At 40.6% G+C, this 21,661-nt stretch overlaps 1 protein-coding gene across 13 annotated transcripts in view; it reads right to left on the reverse strand.

Moving 5' to 3' along the window:
• The window catches only part of PRRC2C (proline rich coiled-coil 2C), a 69,719-nt gene that overhangs the window by 42,714 nt on the left and 5,344 nt on the right, over positions 1-21,661 (reverse strand). For all 13 annotated transcript variants that reach the window (XM_050977343.1, XM_018923486.3, XM_050977345.1 and 10 more), the window contains exons 2-7: positions 10,849-11,016; positions 9,543-9,720; positions 6,074-6,180; positions 3,005-3,136; positions 904-1,076; positions 479-558 (exon numbers count right to left, since the gene is read on the reverse strand). In XM_050977343.1, coding sequence (XP_050833300.1) covers positions 479-558; positions 904-1,076; positions 3,005-3,136; positions 6,074-6,180; positions 9,543-9,720; positions 10,849-10,963 — 785 coding nt within the window. In that variant the 5' untranslated portion in view covers positions 10,964-11,016. The remainder of the gene's footprint in view (positions 1-478; positions 559-903; positions 1,077-3,004; positions 3,137-6,073; positions 6,181-9,542; positions 9,721-10,848; positions 11,017-21,661) is intronic.

Raw genomic sequence — 21,661 nt, forward strand, 5'->3', positions numbered from 1 at the left:
TGTGACTACCAGAATTCAAATAATTACTCTTCCATGTGCACAGCTATCCTACACTATGGAAAAACACAGAGAAAAGTGGAAAATTTGTTTTAGAGTGCATTAGAGCTCAACTTTAACTGGAAAGCATCAAAGTTGACAACCGGGAGTTGATTATTTGCACTGTAACAATGGAAAAGTCTTTTTATGGGCAAAATACTGGTTTAAGTTTCAAAGATGTTCCTGTAAGTGACTCCTGCTCTTCACAATCAAAATCCCTGTAATATGAAGAACTGCCTCAAGTTTTCCAGTTGGGCTCTCAAACTCCAGACATCCCATGACACTGCTCCACACAAACAAAACTTGGGAGGACTGACCAGTGTCAGTTCTTATAAAGGGTATAATCACCATCGAGATAATTTAAAAAAAGAAATCATTTGCACTAAGTAAGTCACAGAGTTCATACCCAAACAAAAAACACAACCACTTTAAGGTTTCTTACCTGCTAGGCTCAGAATTAGGAAATCTTGTTGGACCTTGCATGGAGGGAGGATATGCCATTCTGGGATACTGATTAAACATCTAAAAAGGGATTAAAAACAGGAGCCACTCATTAGAAAGTATTACTGCATTAAGTACACTGAGACCATCAAAGGACATAATGGAAATAAAGTGAGACTCTACTCAAGTTTGTTTAATATCTCAAGTGGGAGACATCAAGTCCCCAAGGGGAAGTGACTGGAAGTGTCAATCAACTCCTGACAAGTTCAAACTCCATGAGCCACATCCTCTGCTGGGTTTCAGTCCTGCCCTCCCAGCAGAACAGATAAGAATTCCATGGAGGGGACAGAAAGGGGCCTAAGAAAATCCCACTAGCCAAAAACCAATCCCTGCTGCTCAAAAAGGGTTCATGCAACCATCACTCACATAAGGAGGCATCATTGCTCTGTACTGGGATGAGATAGGTGGCTGCTGCTGGCCATTCAGCTTGGGCTGAGGGATCTGGGGCAACCTCACATCCCTCTTGTCCCCTGCCTTCTGGCCATCATTCTGTTCTGCTGGTGTACTGCTGCCATCTTCTTGTCCCTTAGCTTCTTGATCTGTTGGAGAAGCAGGAGAGTTGTTCTTATTACCCCCATCCCTCCAATTAGGAGCATCTGCGTGGACAGAATCAGCACACGAAGAGCCAGAAATAGACTTTAAATTGCAGATTTCCAGCCAGGGATGGTGAGGAACACGTTGTTCCCACGCAGCCCTTGGTGACACAGCAGATGCATGTTCCTATCTGCTACTGCAACAAGCAATGGCCGCTCGAGAATCAACAGAAGCTGCTTCCTGATCCTCTTCAGCCCTAGGTCCAGCTGTGCTCCTGAAGGGTCAGAGCTAAATTTATGGGCTGCTTTAGTTGTCCCATTCTACCTTCCAAAACACAGTGCAATTTTGGAAGGATACTGATTATAGCACAAGTAGGAAAACAGATTCAGCTGTGCTAAGTGGGCCACTGTTGACTCAGTGTGAAGATGCTGTCAAGGCAAAGATCAAGGTTCCTAAGCAGCCAAGGCCTATAAGGAAATTCTCAAGCAGCTCAAAAAGAAAGGCAATGCACAGAATGCATCCAAGTGAAGACAGGTATAGTCTGGTTTGCAACTCTGCCTGATAAGGATGGAATAGAAGTGATAAGGGCTGTACTTCTGGTGTGAATGTCTAGCAAATTGTCCAGGGAAAATCAGGGATTTTAATGACTTAGCATTTGTGCCAGGCACTCCATTCTTTAGGAGTTTCTGTCTGCAGAGCACGGGTTAAGACAAAAAAAACCCACTAGAGTAAACTTAGCAGCAGGGCTCAGATCAATGGAGACAAAAATACAGAGACACACACTGTAAATGATGTTTCTTTAGGGACACAAACCCTTTAAGCAGAGTTAAACTCTGCTCCTAAGTATCCATTACAGCTCTTGCACTTATCTTTGCTGGGAAGCACAGCTGCTAAAGGGGGACTGACTACTTGCCAAGTTCATTTAGCTTTCTGCTGTCAGACAGGAAAGAAGGGCTTAATATAGCATGTACAGTGCTGACCAAAACTGTAACTGCTTGCAGGAGGCTGGACAGACACACGTAGCTGCTCTCATTTGGTGCTGGACATCTCTCCCTTTTCCTGACTTTTTGTTCTTTAGATCCAAATCAAGACAAGACATGAACAGGCACATGGCCTTGGTCTGCAGGACCTGACAAACAAATCAAGGATAACCAAGGCCTGTAACAAGAAAAGGAGTTACAGATTGCTTTCTAAAGTGCCTATCACTGGCACAGGACCGTGCCAGCCACAGTGCAGGATGGGACATCTAGTCCATCAAACCTCATCAAAACCAAACTTTTGAGGGAGAAAGGAACTCTGTTTTCCACTGGTAACAAGACAAGCCCCAAATGCCTTCCCTTAGTGAACTGGGGAAGAAATACACATTTCTTTCCTGAGAGATGTAAACCCAGCACTGTTATAGTTGTTTTCACCAGATCTAATCCCCCACTGCTGAAACACATCCAGCTGGTCAGAGCACTGCATCCAGGAGCTGAAGATGCCAATGCCTTTAAAGGCACAACCCACTCTTTTGGCATGCTGCAGACTGAACTTCCTCTTCAGGAATTTTCAGTCTCCACTCTTAGGAGTACTAACAACTTAAGGCCAGCCCTGATCACCATTTGTGCAATTAGTTAATTCTAGGAGAGTTCTTTTAAGAACTCACCTGCTGTGACATCAGCAGCTGATGTAAGAAAATGCCAGTATTGTGCAACTAAAAATGTTCCTCAGAGCACAACTACAGTACTGAGTACACTGGGGAAAATGGGAAGTGATAGGATTAAACACACTATTTTCCACACACCAGGAACACAGAAAAGCAGAATAAAGCCCCAACTATCCACTTCTTCCATGTGCTGATTGAAACAACATATGCATCAACTTCTTTTGTACAGGGCACAAGCAGTAAGTTCCACACAAACCAACTGCACAACAATTTGCAGCTCACACTTACTCTGTGGTCGTAGGCTGGCTCCTGATCCATCTTCAGGTGCATCCTTATCCTTGCCTGACTTTTCCTGATCCCCAGCTGCCGGCAGACTGGGGAATTCTTGCTGGAAATAACTATTGATTGGAATAGGTGGACCTACACAGCAAGATATTCACAGAGTCACAACTTGCTGCGGTCAAAACAGTTCAGAAAGCAACAGAAGCCTGATCATCCTTTAGAAATGAACATAGAAAGCTTTAAAATAAAAACCATCAAGTGTTAAAGCCACAGTCATTTACTGGCAATATAAAGGGTTCCAAAGTTGTTAAATTTACTGGACCAACTATGACAGCTGTTGAGGCTGAGAAAAATCCAGAAGCACAAAGTGACAATAGAAAAAGACTTAGCCCAGGGAGTACCTGAGTTCCTCAGCTCTTTAACACTTTTCCCCACTCCTTCCAGACAAAGATTTCCTTCTTTTCACTCTAAAACTATAGTCCACCCAAGAACGGGCAACTATGTAATTGCAAATTTATTAATAATTATTGTTCTAGTAAGAAATCTCCAGGACTTCAAAACACCACAGCTTTTACACTATGAAAAAAATATCACAACAACATCCTTTGATTTCTAAAACCTTTGACATCATACTCAATACTGGAATTTAAGACTTCTGTTGTACATAGTATGGAAGCCACATATATAGGATGTTTTCCTAGTTCGAAGGTTCTGTTGACATCTGCTTTGCATCAGTTTCCTCCCCATACACATAATGTATAGTGACCTATTAGATCAGCAGCATTCCTGTGCCAAATCACCAATAATCTGAGTGTAGATTTCCATTCCAGCCTGAATAACAGCCTGTTCCTGTACCTATCTCTGCTACTGACTACAGTAAGGGACATGGTACTAGGCTACATGGATTATGGGAGAGGGCAAACTCACAAACAAGGATCTGAATAAATGGTGTCCAAACCCCCCAGCCCTGACTATTGGCTTTTTTTTAACAACTAGAACTACTTCTGTTCTCTCCATCTCTGAAAGAATCATCCACAAAGATAAAATGCAGGGATTCCAGCAGGCTTCCATTTGGTTGGGGTTTTTTAAAGAGTTAAACCCAGAATAAATTCCTTACTCTGTGCTGTGTAAAGGCATGTCAGCAAATACCAGTATTTATCCCTGTATCTACAAATTTCCTTGAATTCTTTCAATTTTCATTCTGACTTCACATATGACAGACCACACCAATTTTGTTTTTTCTTAAAGGACACTGGACTGTTGTTGTTCCTAAGCAGCTACATGCAGTGACTTACTCAATGGGAAAGAAAACCAGTCCCACTAACCAGATGACCTGCCAGGCAAGGGAGCCCCTCCTGAGATCCTGTGGCATGCAACATTCATGAGTGTTATCAATCTGGAAAAATGCTTTCTGCTCAAGCCTACACAGTGAACAACATTTTAATGGCAAAGTAACAGCACCAGAGATCTCCTTGACTGTGTTTAAGCCACAAACCTGAAAAAGCCAGAGTGGCAACCAGCAAGAAGTTAAAAGGTATTTTGGTAGCATGTTACTCCAAATTTTAGCTAAAGCATGAACTGAAAAATACATGCTGCTGTTACATTTCAGAAGTCTTTCCCTTCTCCATGGCCACCAAGAGGATCAGACAAAGGTTTAGCCTTGCCTCACTCAAGTTTTACAAGAGGTTGAGTGAGTGCTGGAATGCTCACAAGGCAGCTGGAGAAACAGCAAGGTCTGAGAGCCAACTGCAGCTCAGGAGAGCAGGAGCACAACAGGTGGATCCTGGGTTTCAAACCCAGGACAGCAAGCAGCTGCTGCCAATTCACATCCAGTGCTGCTTCCTGAAACCCTGAAACTGCAAACCCAGTGCTGCATTAATTGAATGAAATGAGGGTGCCATCTGGGCTTGGCACACGAGCTGCCATGGTAACTATGAAATAATTAGCTAAATGCATTTTGAAGCTACTGAGTCGAATCACTATTTCCTGTGTCATGGAGATGATCTTATCAGCTTCTGCAGGAAGGCTGCTATGCAGATCACTTTGCATCAGTGCTCATTTCTTTTTTTTTAAATGCCACAGAAATCCTATAAAAGCTTAAAGGAGAAAAGTTTCTATATTTGATAGCAGAACACTGAACATTAAGCAGCAAGAAATGGAGTGTTTAGAATTGTCACTTCTAATTCCCAGTGCAAAAGATCATTAGATATGTGATGTTAACTAACTGCATATAATATGTAAGAAATTACCTCCATGCTATTAATATTTTATTATTTTAAGAACTCAATTCTTCACCTGGAAAGCCTCAACTCCATTTTATAGCCACGGAAAGCTCACAAGTCTCAAACTTACAGAACAAAACACATTGCAGGTTATTTGTCATAATGGAGACAGAGGAATTTTATGTAACCTCTCACTCTACAAGCATTTTAAAAGAAGATTTAGTTCTGAACTTACATCTGTAATGAAAACACTCAAGCTAAGAGTCACACTGATGGAAACAATTTTCCATCCTTTCATCCAATTATGTTAAATAACCCTCGAAACACACCTTTAATGTTTTTCCCAGAAAGAAAACTACTTGAACACTATCACTTTGATACTAAAATAACCAAGGAATTTATAAAATGAAGGGATAAGTATTGCTGTTTCTCATGTTTAAACAGAAGCAAAATCACACATACTTTGCACAAAATGATCCAAAACTATGATCAGAATGACCACCAACTGTTTACATCTCTCCTTCCCATGCCAAAATTGTTTGTATTGGAAGGACTGACTGTGATTTGCCCTCCTCACCACAGCCACACTGAAGATTTTATGCTGGCACCATCACTTCCCTGTCAATTCAAAAGAGGTGACTACACCAACCTTGTACAAGTCAGCCAGACCTGCTGATCAATCCAGTGGCTGGGGATGGGCTCACTTCCCAGCCTGGAATGTTGCTTCCATGACTTTCCCCAGTCCCAACTGGCCTGGCCAAGCCTCAAGGGACTGCTGAGTGTGGGGGTCTCTCCCAGCCCAGTCCCAGCCTGGTGTGCAGTGCAGAATCCCTCCACCCTGAGCAGCACTCACCATCTTGTCCTCCTGGCTTGGTGTTGGCCCAGGATTTGGCAACAGGAGCTGCTTCTGGAGGAGCAGGAACAGCAGGTTTTGGCTGGGTCTGCGGCACGTCTGGCTGTCTGGAATTAGAGGAAAAGCACTTGTGAACACAAGAGGGTGAGCACACAATAAGAGTGTCAGGATGGCTACTGCAAACAAGGGAATACAATGAGGGAGCTGTGCAGCTGAAGAACCAATAACTACTATTCCCAAGAAAAGGCATTTTCTTACATAAAAGGAGTTGTTATAGTAACAGTTAAAACAATGAATAAATTAGCTAATTATTTCAAGATTCCATTTCCCAAAGAGGGAGGAATGAATGAAAATGGCTGGGCAGAAAATGCAGCCAGGCATGAACTGAATTACAGCTTTTAAGGAAGTGTATTGGACAATCAAAAAATCTACAAGCATCAAAGGCAATAATTTGGATGAATGTTCTCTTGCCTTGGGAGCTAACAGAGGAAAGCACTTCAAGACCCCCATGAACTGAGAAAATAAAGGCAAATACATGCCAGGAATTCACACATAAAAGGAACTGATAAGGAAAGATAAAGACATAATGAAAAACTCTATGGGTACCATGCACTGGAGCCCAGAACCTTAAGTCTTAAGAAATGGGCTCAGTCCCACCATCTTAACAATGAAGAGACACAAGCACTCATTTTGTCCAGTGTAAAAAACCCAGACACAAGCCCTTTCTAGTCTGCAGATTCAGTCATATTGTTCAACATCCTTCAATAAAGGCTATTTCTGTAACCTGCACATTCAGGTAAGTTAAAACTCAAAGCATTAGTGTCTAAAACCAACTAAGACCAACCCTTCAGCTCCTTAGTGGGACCTTTTGATAAAACAGAACCCATGGGTCAACTCCTGTAGTCTACAATCACTTTATTACACCAGTGAAGAGAGAAGCAGTGTGGTATCATGTCACTTCATTGACAAGAAACAACTGTAAATGCTTCAAGTAGATCCTAAAGTGATCCTAAATTTCTGAGGACTACCATTAAGAAATCTGTTCCATTTGGGTTCTGCACTCCACAGGACTCTCAGAACTGACAGAGAAGCAAATACCATCAAAAACATCACTGCTGGGCAGGAACACACAAGCTTCTCATAGGAATAACAAAATGCAATTTTCATGTTCCATGAGAGAATTACAATCTAGAAAATAACCCCAGTTCTCATTTTTTTCTGTTTTTCACTTGCATTTTCTTATAGCTGCACATTTTCTAAGCAGGCTTTGGGGAATTTATGACTTACATGGCTGAACTTTGTGACACAAGTGAAACAAGGAAGAAGAATGCTAAAGAAGCTACTCCTTGCATTTCTCCTGTTTCAAATACAAGCCCATTTAGAATTTTAGTTATCTAAGCACTGCCCTGCAAATATGGATGAGTGAAAGAACTCAGCTGAATTTATCAAATCACTACACAACAGCCTGCACTATCCAGGAAAGAGACTGAAGCAATATCCACAGAATGAGTGGCAACTCAAGAAAGCAGTAAAGTAATTAATTTTCCTAATTACATTCATGTGAACTCCAATGCAATGATACAAGAGAAAATGCAATAAACTAAAGCAAGCTGTTATCAAGATGTAACCTTTATCTGCAACACTTCTGAGAGGAACAATAAAACACTTCACATGTCAACTGCAGCATTTCAAGTACACTGAAATATCACAAACACAGCAGTACTCAAACAAATGATCTTAAGATCTGAGCAAACACATCAGATGGTCCAAATTTAGGAGAATTTCCTCATGGCCTGGGCATACACACCTGCTCCTGAGAACAAATCTCCTCACTAGTTTTATCTGGGTTCTGAGGCCTTTATCAGGTAATGCATACGAAAATGCAAACAACTTCCAGAGGCAGATAAGGGACAGTTACTCATTTGTTTGTACACAGAACAACTACTGGTATCTCCTAACACACGGCCATGCAAAGGCCTGCTGTAAAAAGCTACCAGCTCAACACAGATTTAACAGGGCAAAGTGTGAGTGACCTTGAAGTTCAGGGAGATATTGTTAAAATACCAAACAAAACCCAGGGCAGAAAACTGTGACTCTGCAGTTTCAAAAGTTTAAAATAAAAAGCTAAACACAACACTATATTCCTGAAGTCTATCAGCTTTTTAGAGAGATGCCAAAAATTGGTATTTAAATGTAGGAATGTCTACAAAGAAAAATAAAGGGAGAGAATGATGAGGAGGGAAGGAAACATTTAAACCTCATCTTTTGCTTTCACAAGCACTAGGAACATACAACCACCGTCCCTAAATTCCAGTGTTTTCCAGAGTAATTTGAATGATAAGAATGAACACTTAAACCTTGCTTCTACTTATGCAGTGAGAATCACATCCTATTTTAAGCTTACATGGCAAAAAAACTAACTGCTTTTAGATACTTTCCAATTAGAAACTGAAGATTCAGTTTCTATTTAATTTCCTCCTGGGCAGGACCAGGAGTTGGACTCAATGACCCTGATGGGTCTCTCCCAACTCAGCATATTCTATGATTCTCTGATCCTTTCATCCTATTTTCTTTAGCTGTACAAGTGTGAAACAAATCTAGCACATGAAACTGCACTGAGCATGGGGAATTTGTAACATACAAGGTGTACAACAGAGCATCAACATTGCCACAACTTCTGTCTTGTTGATATCACATACTGGAGGAATCTGGAATAACAGTGTGGAGCTTAAGATAAAAAAAAAATTTTTTTTAGAATTTATGGCATTCTAGAAAAAAAGAAGCGCAACTATTAAGAACCATTAGGAAAATAAAGCAGAGACTTAAACATATGCAAACCAAGAATTTTAGATTTTCCTCTGCCATACATCAGCACAAGCACAATTAAGCTGATTTTTGCATACTCATGAACGTGCAAGCTATTCTCTAATTTTCCTGCTGTGTTCCTTGGGGTTTCAAGAGAATTTTACTCAAGGTGATGACACTGATCTTACAAAAACATGCTGTATTTCCTGTCAGGAGACATCAAACCTTACATGTCCAAGGAAATATTCTTCCCCTCATATGGAATTTATAAGCAGACCATTTTCAACTTAAATGTGAAAATGTGAGGAGGTTTTTTTTTGTGCAAGGCTTTTCTTTTAATTATCCCTCTACTAGCAAGATTCTGCCTCACAGAAATTAATTGTGGTGCTATTTCCTCTCTGATAGCTATGCTGAGAACACTCCAGTGAAGCAAATTTCTTCCTAGGTCCTGCCAATCCCAAGTTTTGGCCAAACCTGAGAGAAATGGCCCTGCAAACAAAGCCAGTGTTCATTTTTTTTTTTTTTAATTCCATAGAAATCCTATAAAAGCTTAAAGGAGAAAAGTTTCTATATTTGACAGCAGAACACAACATTAAGCAGCAAGAAATGGAGTATCTAGAATTGTCACTTCTAATTCTCAGTGCAAAAAAAGGTGAAAACTCACTTCTCTTCTTCGTGCTGTTCTTGTTTTGAAGCCCATCCCGTGCCATCCTTAGGCACAATGTTCACATTGGGGTCGTTGCCTTTGTTCTCTGCTTTGAGGCTGGGCAGATTAGCTGGGGGAGGCATCCTCCTGGAAATAGCAACTTTTCCAAGACTCTGCAATCCATGGCGTGCAGCAACTGTGGGCCAGAACAGAAAGTGCAAGTTAACAACTCTGTTTAGACAGAGCTACATAAAAATGTTTTGTAAGAAAGTCAGAAAAATGTAAGAGTGTTAAGAATTAAAAAATTAAAATGCTTCAGAATTTATTATTTTAAAAATGGAATTGAAAACACTTGGTTTTGGAAGACCTGAGTACTTTTTGAGCAGTGAGTCATTATGGTTAGCCTATTTCAGAAATTAAAAAGGATATATGGCCCCGTCTTTATACACAACATTCAGTGACAGAAAGCTAAAGAACCCATTTACAACATGATGTTAATGTCAAGCATTATTCTCTTGCACTCCTGGAGCTTAATGTACATTGATGAGTCCAAGAATACCCCTATGGGTCTGGCCCATTTCTTTATTGCTGCAAATTTCAGCTGGCAGATGCTGGCCCTGCAAAAACATTCCTACAAATTGTATTTACTCCAGACCACAAGCTAATGCACCCCATAGGACATTCAACCTACCCAGTATACCTAACTCAGGGAACAAGCACAAGTTACTGCCCTGGGTAAGCTGTATCACAACCAACAGCTCTGGTTCAACCTTTAAAAACAATATTGTGGCAACCTTCAACAAGCTTGGGCACATTTTTTCTCTTTTACAAATAATTCAGGCAACTTTTTCCAGCTCACAACCTTCAGAACATCATTTCCCCCTGGTTCTCCATTCAATGACTCATGAAAAAGCAGGCTCACAGTCACCTTATTCAAGGTATTAGTCTAGGTTTTATCCAGTGTTTGTAAAAAAATCTAAGTCCCTGAGCTGTAAGTGAGCATTGCCTTTTCCTGAATTCAACACTTCCAGCATGGCAAATGTTAATGCAGTAAAATGCACAGCTGGGGAATGGCACATCTTTATTTACCCACATTCTACTTCCTACTAGACTGCAAATGCTGCCTCTCTGAACTGACACTCCTATTTACAGCTAGGCAGAAGCTCTAATGAATGCTCCTTCCACAATCCTTCCACTTCACTGCTGCACCAAGCAGTTATGAAAAATCATGCTGTGGTTAAGTGCTCATATACTCTGCACTCTTAATTAGCACTGCAGTAATGATGAAACTGAAAGAATGCAACTCTAAAGAGAGCTTACTCACCTGTGGTTTTCTGAGTTTCCAGTGACTTTCCCTTGTAAGTATTAAACAGACTGAGTGTTGCATACTTTGTTTTTCCATCCTTTGCTTTTGTACTCTGGCCTGACTTTTCCGACATTTCGCTGGAAACTCATCGAGTCTGGTACCTTCCGTTCGCTCCTCAAAATCTGCCTGTGAAGGAAATCCACAGAGAAGTAAAGCAACCTGAACAGAAGCCAAGACTGAAGTCAGAGTTCACAGGGCAGAAGTGGACAGCATATTTAACACCATCAGCACTGTTTCATTTAAGCATTCTGCAGGATGCCAAGAAATGCATTAACTCCAGAAACCTTATCCTTATGTAACATTAGGAATTTTTAAGTATTTCTACCTCTTCAATATGAATGTCACCGAATCAGGAGAGTCAGCATTTAATTAACATCAAACACTGTTAAAATGGTAAATACCATCCATGATTTCACCAGAAAATGAGTAAAAACCCAATCCCAAACCCCATAAACACACAGAATTTCCACCAGCAGCTCCTTCCCCACTGGGGAAGCTCAATGAGCTCACCCACTCCCAAAGCCAAGGACTGAGACAATTAACAGTTACTGCAGTACAGTATTTCTGGAATTTGCTTCTTTTTTCTCCAATTAAAACCATCATGAACACAGCAGCCAGAGACACTAAATACACAGAGTAAGAATTTTTTGTTTGTCAAAACCAGAACACAGTCTGCTCAGAGGAGTAGAGTGAGAATTCCTTAAACCAAGCGTTACACTATTCTTACTGCAGCAGTAAATTACAGGGCTCTTGGAGCAGGTCATTCCTCTCCTCCCTCCTTCCCCCAGAATAACAGGCCTTGAGAGAAAGAACCCAGTAATTAACTGTGATACTTCTCTAGAAGTTCTTGGAAGGAACCTGCAGAGTTGCTGCTCATCACCAGGCAAAAACACCAGTGAGCATTCACTCAAACAGAACATTATTATACATGTTGATTTCAGTCAAAAATCCTGCCACTCTCTTTACAACAACAATTTTTAATCTATTTCTATATGAATTCCAGAAGAGTTATATATGCTCAAAGACTCGTGTTTCAATCTAAAAGCAGGCAGCAAGAAGCAAGACATCCTGCTCAAACCCTTCAGTGATCAAACTCCCATGTCAAACCCAGAACTGCAGATCTTCAAAGGGAACGTGATTCCCATGCAAGGTGCTCATGGATCAAGAGTCTGCAAGGACAAGCAGTCTAAAGAACAAAGCACCTACTTGGTCATGGCAGACATTTAGCAATGTCAAAAGACCACGGAAATTTAATTTATACAGGTATGATAACATTCCCATCCTCCTCTGCCTTCTACCTCAATTTACAAGCCGTGATTGAAAAGAAATTAAGATGGCAAATAACCTTGGGATGGCTCAGCTTCAGCACAACTTGGGCCAGAAGCTATTCTATTGCAATCCACCAGACTGGTGCAAAGGGGACAATCTCCAGCCTTGTATGGGGCCAAGAAAACATTCTCCCCTCAGAAAAAGACAGCAACTCCCAGATTCTTCTCCCAGATTAGTCAGCACTTGGCTATTTGAACAGCAACTGTTACACCAACAGTTATTCTACGTGTCATCCAAAAATATGAAATGCAGGACGAAATGCAGGACGGGAGCAGGGTGAACCCAGCCCTCCGAGTGAAACAGGGCTGGGAATCACAACTCTGGATGAGCTGTTTGCACTTGAAAGAACGTGTGAGCACGGTGATTGTCCTTAAAGGATCACTGAAAGCTGCTTTGCCACCCTGTGCTCCTGGCAGTTACTGCCCAGCACTTTCTGTGGTGCTCCAGGATGACTACAGTGGACTCTTATCATAAACAGGAGAGAGGAACACAAGAGTGAAAGGGACAGAGTCTGCCAGGCTCTTTCACAGAACTCCTTCTGGTAAACTGAATCTCCTTCCAGAAGAAAAGGCAAATGCAGAGCCTCATGTCTGATGCAGACCCAGCCTGATAAACGAGTCTGCCTGGATTCATGTCTCCAGACAGGCTGAAAGCAGTAGTCTGGTCATGAATAACACTGATGGGCAAAGCTTGACATGCTGGATTGCAAGTAAGTACTGGGGCAGCCTGAAGAGTGAAATGTTGCTTGATAATTCCAAAGATAAGCTTGTCTAAATTCATGGTTCAGACCAGGTGGGTTTTTTTCCTGTAAAGATATTTGAGTATTGAGCTTTGGCTTCCAGTGGAACCTTACAGCCTCAGTGTAGTTTCTTTGGACAGATGAGGGACAGCCTAGCAGCCAAGTCTGTGGCTGGTATCTAAATCATGTATTTATGATAAAGAGTCCATCACAATCATCCTGGAGCATCACAGAAGGTCCTGGGCAGTCACTGCCAGGAGCACAGGGTGGCAAACCAGCTTTCAGGTGAGCCTATAACTGTATCAAGCCATACAGTACAATCATTGTACTCACACGTTCTTTTGAGTGCAAACAGCTCACCCAGAGTTTTAATTTTTGGCCCAAAACTCTCCCAGCCAAGGAGTTTGTAAACAAGTAGCAGCTTCACAACAGTAAATAATCTAGAAACTGGCAAACAAAACAAACATATTTAAAAAAGACAACTTGGGTCATTTTTTACCCCCAATATTCTCAACAGCAGCAAAGCCCTAACAGATACAGACAAAGCAAGCAGAAAGCAGTTTGAGGGTGATTTAAGAAAATCTTCTGTCATATTCTTCCAAAGCCTGCACCTCTGGTAGAGATCAAACATGGAAAACCTTAATCATAATAACACTCTTTTTTACAGAGCAATACAGATTTCATACTTGGGCAGACCTTCACTGTAACAACTGCTCTTCCTAGAACATCTGACAGCTTCAAGAACAGGACAGTGAACACATTGCCTGAATACCCCTTTCTATGTTTAATTTAGAAAAATTAGACTGCTCATTCCAACTGAGCTCTAAGCCTTTTATACTATTAAAATTCATAGTTTGACAAGTTTTTCCCAACTTATACTACATAGAAAAATAAACTGTTTTACAATTATTAAAACTGCACTTTCCTCAGTAATCTGACTTGCACAAAATAATTTCAATTAGGCAATTCAACATATTCAGTAATATACAATATGTATATTTAAGTACATTTAGACCTGATACTGGTTGCCAAAGAAGATATTCATACAAAATTAGACTTAAGACCAGGTACTGAAGGCAGGCATGACAAACCCTGCCTCTGAAAGAGCCCATGTGGCCTTGAACAAACATCCTGCCGAGTCACACATTAAACAAGCACTCAGTGCCATCTGACATCAGCTATGGAGAGACAAATGCATGACTGAGCCATGTGAAACTATCCAGCTCCAAGACTTTTCACCCAAACTTCAGTTGTGTGTTCCACATTTCTATACCTAAGCACTGGAATCACTTCCTCTGCATAGAACACCTGAGGTGTTTTAACACTGGACACATCAAGCACTTTCCTCCCCAGGTGATTCCCAATTTGCCCAACATTTCCATGTTTTGTTATTAGTGGTCAAACTCCCACAGTGAAGTGCTGCTGTGCACTAGGTTTCATCTGCGTGCTGTACCAGAGGCAGCTGTGAGCACCCCTGAGAACACACACAAGATGTCAGGAGCACTTCCCAAGCTAAGGAAGCACAGTGACAGCCACCAGAAGGACAGGAACAGCACAGCCATAATGGCACTTGGCAGGGTTCACTCCACCATTAAGAAATTTAAAGAAGTCAGCTGTTCATTCTGAATTATTACAGTTACTATTATGCACAACTACAGAGAGCACAGTGCTCCCAAAATTCTGGAGCAAACCTGCTCTGCAATGGTATTAAATAAGTTAACTGAACTTCACTGTGGCTTGAAGATTTTAGGGTAAAAATTATTACTCTAATTTCTGTACCAGACTATTTTTTCAGACTCCTGGTTGTCTATTTTAAATCCTGCAAGGAGCTCTGAAGCTTGTGTACAGAAAATAGCACACAAAGGAGCTGCCACAAATTCTAAATATTCTGGTCTCTGTTAAGGAACATTTACTTGTGCTCTCTTAGACATTTAGAGCTGGTTCAAGAACAAACTGAATGCAGTGGATTCCAGACTACAAAAACATGTTTTCTATAGTAAAACCCCAGCAAACAAACCCCCACACATATTCCATTAATTTCCTAGCTCTCCTGATAATTTTAGAACTCACCTCTATGACTTGTTTAGAATTTAATGATACAATTTGTTACTCCTGCAAACTTTGGATAGTGTTCCATTAGGAACAATTTTGCAGCCTTGAAAAGGTGTCACCTCTGCTTCAGAAAAAAGTTTTACTTAAACAAGGTAAAAATATTACATATTTTGAGGTCACTTTTGAGGACTGAGCAGCAGAAATTATAAAACATTTAACAACTTGACTCCTAAATTCTTGTCAGACCACATGACAAACCATATTTTATACACTGCATTTTTAAACCCCTACCTAGACAAAAAAGGTCTGATTTTTAGTGCAACATGTCAAGAGACTTCTTCAGCAGTACTACAGTTAGATTTAATACAGTCCTTCCATCCTAACCCCCCACCCCACACCTCTTCAGCCTACAAGCTCAATCAGAACAGGTAACCTGGACTGGAGCTTCCCAGGATTTAAGTCTTAAAGCATTAAAAATACTGGGAAAATTCTCACAATTCCTATTCAACACAACAAAGATCTCTAGTCCCTGTCACCTCTACTCCAAGGGCTGAGTTTTGGCCACATTTGGAGAAAGATGCACTGGAATCACTTAAGGCAAAGAGCAGCACTGAACATTCAAACCAGCTGAAGATGTGAACTCTCAGTGCCTCAAATGCCCGTCTGTGAAGTGGGAAACATCACACAAAACACTACATGAAAGTTTATTCATAACTGGGACACATTAGCACCTCTCTCAAAACAGAAACCAATCCAGAAAGAATTTCCATACACTATTTTAAGTTCACTAAAAGTAGTGAAAGGGTAAAAAAACCATCATATACAAATCTGTTATTTGTATCCAGCCGTAACTTCACTTTTCTAAGAATAGCTTTGTTTTTGGGACACTGAACAATGTGGTTCTGGTAAATCTTGGAACTAAATAAATAAATAAATAAACTTTTTAACCACATATTCCATTCATTTTAGAGGCAGATGTTCCCAAATCAGTGGTAGTAATTAAAAAAAAAAAATCATTGCACACAAAAATGTGGCATTAAAAATTTCAAAGTTTTCATTTCAACTGTAAGTCTGGCATATTTAGATTCTAGAAATGAAGAAATTGCCTACTACTGTAAAATCTAAGCATAGTCTCCAGCTAGATATGAATTTTTGAAAAACAACTGTGTCATCTTCAGAAAAGAGACCAATTTCAATCAATTATAGAAACAGAATGCCAATTTAAAACAAAGAAACAGAGGACACTGGAGTCGAAGTACTTGGAACCCAAGAAAATCTTTTTTGTGCTTTTTGTAACCCAGTCCCAAGGAATCCTATTATTTTAAAAGGACACTCCAAAATACTGTGCAATTACTGAGTACATGGGGCTTGGATGTGGCTTTGTAGGGGGAAGGTTGCACACACATAAAAAATGGAATTACAATTAAACATTCCTTTGACATGGATATTTATCAACAACCTCTTCTTGATGGCCTTATATCTTCACCTCTGGAACCAACATTTTTAGCCCAATTTTTATTTACAAAAGCATAACAACAAAACAAATACATCACAGTTTTGGCCATTTATCCCACCATTAAGAATGCTTAAGAAATGCAGCACTATCAGCTTAATATGACACAAAAACAAGCCTGGAGAACCTCTGGTAACACTTGTGTAGCAAAGTCTCTGTCAAATCTAAGAATCTAATAAAGTCTCTTCAATCAGGATTTCCCTTTCCTCCAAGAGCCACTTGCAGCAAGGTTCTTTATGGAACAGATTGCTGCTAAGCAGGCTGAAAACTGCAGGAAAACTTTGGGGACTCCAAGCTTTTTCTTCATGTACCTCCACCAAGGCTCTATGACCTACAAGAGGAGAAATTCCTCAAATCTTGGAAGAGTTCTTGGGTAGATCTCACACAGTTCATTCTTGAACAAGACCTACACAAGTTTTATTTCCTTACAAAGTCTCACTCTTCCATCTCTAGATTTTGGGCTCACTGGTTTCCAGCACAGCTTGAAAGAGGGTACAAAGCACTGATTGCATGGACTCTATAAAATGCATGGAGATTGGCAGCCAAGAAGAACAAGAAAACCCTTAAATCACCAGCTCCTCTGTACCCATCACCTCCTTGGGAGAGCTGTAGGATGGACACAATCTACAGAGGAGTTAAGAGCCAGCAAATGGAAAAAAATCAAAATTATTTTGGCTCTTCAGAACCAAGACACTCCATCCTGAGACAAAGCTGGAGCAAAGCAGGCTTTGTTAGTTCAATCATGCCTCAAATAGCTCCTCTTTAAAGCCTAAGAAAGTCTTTCCAAAACAGTCCCAAAGCTGAGTGTGCCAGGTGGAAAACACACCATGACACAAGACAGCCATTTTAGGGCATTATCCCCACAGATGCATCTATAAAAATGGAGTTTGTGGATGCCAGAAATGGGCACCCACAAATATGTCAGCATCAATTCTGACAGACATGCAACAACAGTCTGAATAGAGCTACTAAGCCAAGCAATGAAAAACAACCTAAATTAGCCACCCACAAAAAAAAAAACTACTCAGAAACTACTTCAAAGCATATGTTACTTTAAACCAGCAATCTACAGATCAAGAAAATCTGCTGCCTTAGAAAGGCTGCTAGGCAGTTTGTTGAACCCATTTTCTGGGAGAAATACTGATCATCTAAACCCTGGCTTTCCAACAGGAAAACCAGCAAGAAACCACAACAGCTCAGGGAATTTTTGTTGGGAGCATTTTAAGGCTAACATGGCACTAATCAAAATTTAGGATGCATGTTGCAGAACAAAAGAAAAAATAATTAAAACCCCCACAGATCCAAGTGCAGCAAACCTCAAATTTGTCTCTATCCATAGATTTAAATATCTATTTAACTGTATGTGCATGAATATTTCAATGCAACCATATTCCTGTGGAACAGCCCTGACAAAAGAAGCTTGATCAGAAGGCTCAATCAGAATCAGCATAACTTAAATGTGTCCACATAACAAGGGATTAAAAAGCCACAGACAGGTTAAACTCACACTGGCAATAAAACTGTCAGAAATGCACTCAATACTTTCATGTGCTTTCTTTCAGCTAAGATAATTTCTGGTATTTCTAGTGCTTAGGAAATCTTCTCCTTTTTGGGGGACCTCAGGTAACTGAGAGATTCTGGTCCATCCCCTCTCCTCCCAGGCAGAAATGATGCCAGTGCAGCTTTTTAAGAACTCTGGGTGGAAATAAGGCAGTTTTCAATTCATTTAGTGGAATTGTTTTGCATGTTTCTATTAAGAGCATCAAATAAAGCTGTTCATTATCCTCACAAATATTATCTAAATATTACCTACAACAATGCAGTTACTCAGGAATTCAATGCTTTCAATGTTTGTCTCTTTCTTCCATGTTTTACACCAAGACCCCAATTCTGGTCTTCAGCTTTCTACTGAATAAGGGAAGCTAAGGTGTTCATCAAGACACCCCTTATATTGACTTCTGCCTTTTACAAGGAGCTAAGGAAATAATTTAGATATGCACTAAAGCAGAAATACAGCTATTCTTAAAACAAAATGCTGAAATTAGGAAATTCCTCCCTAAAAATTTCATTCAGTTCTCAACTACTGCATGTGCCAAAGATATAATATCCCTGTCTGCTGTAGCTTTATGATGAAATACTGTTATTTCTATTGTAATGATAACTTTGCAATTAAAATAGAAATTGATTTCAAAAAATATTGATTTCAAAGTGGAGTATCAAACAAGGTCAAATTAAGAAACTTCCTTCAATGAATTTTGTGTCTGGTAATTCTTTGCATTTCCAGAGGTCAGATAATGAAAAATGGTACAAGTATCACCAGAGAGTTTAAACAAAAGCTCTTCTACTATTCTGGACTGAAAGCCCAACATCTGCCACCTCAACAGCAGCACTTTTAAGCAAGTAAGACTCCTACAGAAATCCTACTCTGATGGTCAAGTACCTTGAAGAAGGTACACCATGTCCACACTCAGCCTTAAGGCTCAAATCCTTAGCCAAAAAATAAAATTGATGACTGGTTTAAAAGATCTAGATAGAAGTGACTTCAATTTGGTTTCTGAGTTCAGGAAATTTACTTGGGTAATTTTTTTCAAACTTCTTTGGAACATGAGGAATAGTTCTTTAGGCAAACAGACTGATGGAATTTGCATACAATCAAATACTAGAGAAGGGACTGAAAGGCTGAAGTTGTGAACTGACTGCACAGGCAGCACAAAGCCATGAGCATCAGAAAGCCTGCATGTGCCAAATGAACCCTGGGCTCAGCATTCCCCTCTACTGGAATGGTCCAGACTGATCCTGGCAGAGCACACCAGCCTCAACACTGCAGCACATCTTATTCTGTCTGAGCAGTCCCAGGTTTGTAAGGCTGCACTTGTCCCAAAGAGCTTCCCACTGCTGATGGAGGTGATGTGGAATCGTGTTTAATGAAACAGCTCTCCACATGTCTGCTTGTAGACTCCAAGAGAACGACCATCACACTTGTCCAGTTCTTTTCAGAGCAATTCCCAGTTTGGGTTGAGGCACAGCAAGGCAAAAAAGCAAAACAAACCTTACTGCTCACTGACACATGAATAAAAAGCTGCCAGAGGCCAAAAAGCCTCCTACCTGTAGGGTGAGAACACCACAGTGGAATATGGTGACCAGGCAGACACAGCACAGCCTGCACTGGTACTGCAGGTGTCCAGCTCATTCTCCCATTCCTTCTACACGAAGGAATGGTATTGAGTATTTTCTGGTATTTTATGGTATTGAGTATATCTGGTATTTTCTCTCCAGACCACTGGAGAGAAACTCAATACCACAACCACAGCTCAAGTGCAAATGAGGAATTAACCACCAGTACCTGTCCTAGAAGCATTCCTTCAACATTATCCCAGTTTCTCTGCCAGAAAGGATTTTTCAAGACATTCCAGTAAAGAGACTGCCAATGACTGTCCCACCCAGGTCAGAACCAGACAGGACAAAGGCAATGCACCAACCCAACACAGCTACTCTGGCCATGTGCTGACTATCCTCAGACACAAATCACAATATTTAGATGTTTCACTAGATTACCAAACATGATGCAACCAAAAATTCTTTTCTGAAAACCAAACATCCCATATTTCTCTGCAGGTCACTTTTAGAACAGGCTATTTCATTTCTTCTTAGCCTGACAATGCCTTTACAAGTATTTCCTGATTTCTTTGACACCAAGCATTAAGCACATTTTTTGCAAGACAGATTTTTGATTTTCCAGTTTCATGCAGCTGGTTAAGAAACTTTCATAAATTGTAAATTTTTAATTGAGGCAGGAGTTTTGAAGTTCTGGAAGAAAGCCAGGGCCAGAAAAAAACCCCAAACAGTTTCTACAGAATTAAAGAGAGCATCATAATGATAAGCATTCTCATTATTTCTGGGAATAGAACAATGCAAGTGCTTTTGCCCAATTAGCTTTTCAACTTGCAGATGCCAAATGAGACTTATTTTTAAGATTTGCAAAACCATTTATTAAAGAAATTTCCATTATTTGGAAGAATGAGAAAACTTCAAAGCTCACAAAACTGAATCGCTGCCTATTTGAGCACAAGATAAGGGAATAAATTAAGGCAAATTCTTGCAGAAAGAAGCTGTGTACCTGCTATCAAAATGCAGGATTTAAACAGCAGCCTGGGAGGCAGAATTTTCTCTGAATACAGAAGACTACCATGACCTGTCTTACCTGTCAGGAAGATTTTTAAGTGAAAAAATTACAACTATTCACCAAGCTTTTTCACAGCTAATTCAGATCAGTTTATCCAGACCACAGCAGCTCTCTGTAAAGGCATCTGTTAATGGTTAGGATCACAAACAATCCCATAAAAAATTACAAACACACTCAGCAGACTGTCACAAGCACCACTTTGTTTCTTGCTCAGCTGAACCACACCACCCAGCAGAAGCCTGGAAAGGCAAAACCATCAGCAAACTCCTTCTCCCCATACACAAAGTGACCTGGGGAGCATCCTCCTTGGTGGCATCCTGAGTAGGGGCTGCTGTGTCAGGCTGAGAAAAGGAGGACAAAAGACAAATCCACAGCGGGGCTAAAGCAGGAGCCTCACAACTCTCCTCTGTGGTGAGCTGGGTCTGCTCCTCTGCAGGTGCTGCCTGGGGAAGTTACCAGGAACAACAGCTGAGGTGAGCAGGATTCCACTCCTGAAGCTGGTCCCAGTGATAAGCTGGTGCAAAACACTTCCTTCTAGGAAGCTGATGAAAGAAAATCAATAAATACATGAAAAAGACCAGATTCCCAACAGATGAGCAGAAGCTGCAGCCATTTACAGTCAATGCCCCTCTTCCCACTGTTTCATTCTTCCCTTTCACTTTAATAGTTACTGCAAAAGCCTCTTTATTACCAACCCTCACTGAGCTGGTGGCACATTTTCAACCCTTCCCACTCATCCCATGAAGACTTGGGAAAGGGAAGAGACCAGGACAGATAAGGAGAAAAAAGTTAAACCACTCCTTTGCTGGGAGTAACTCAAAGAATCTCTTTCAAAACTTCCACTTCCTGCTCCTTTACCACAATTTCCAAGCCCCAGTGAAATAATTAATGTTTTTTCACAGAGGAAGTGCATTTTTCCAGCATTCTTCCCCAGGAACAACAACACTGAGCAGAT

The sequence above is a fragment of the Serinus canaria genome, chromosome 8 (genome assembly GCF_022539315.1).
Source record: "Serinus canaria isolate serCan28SL12 chromosome 8, serCan2020, whole genome shotgun sequence".
In the NCBI taxonomy this organism is placed as follows: domain Eukaryota; kingdom Metazoa; phylum Chordata; class Aves; order Passeriformes; family Fringillidae; genus Serinus; species Serinus canaria.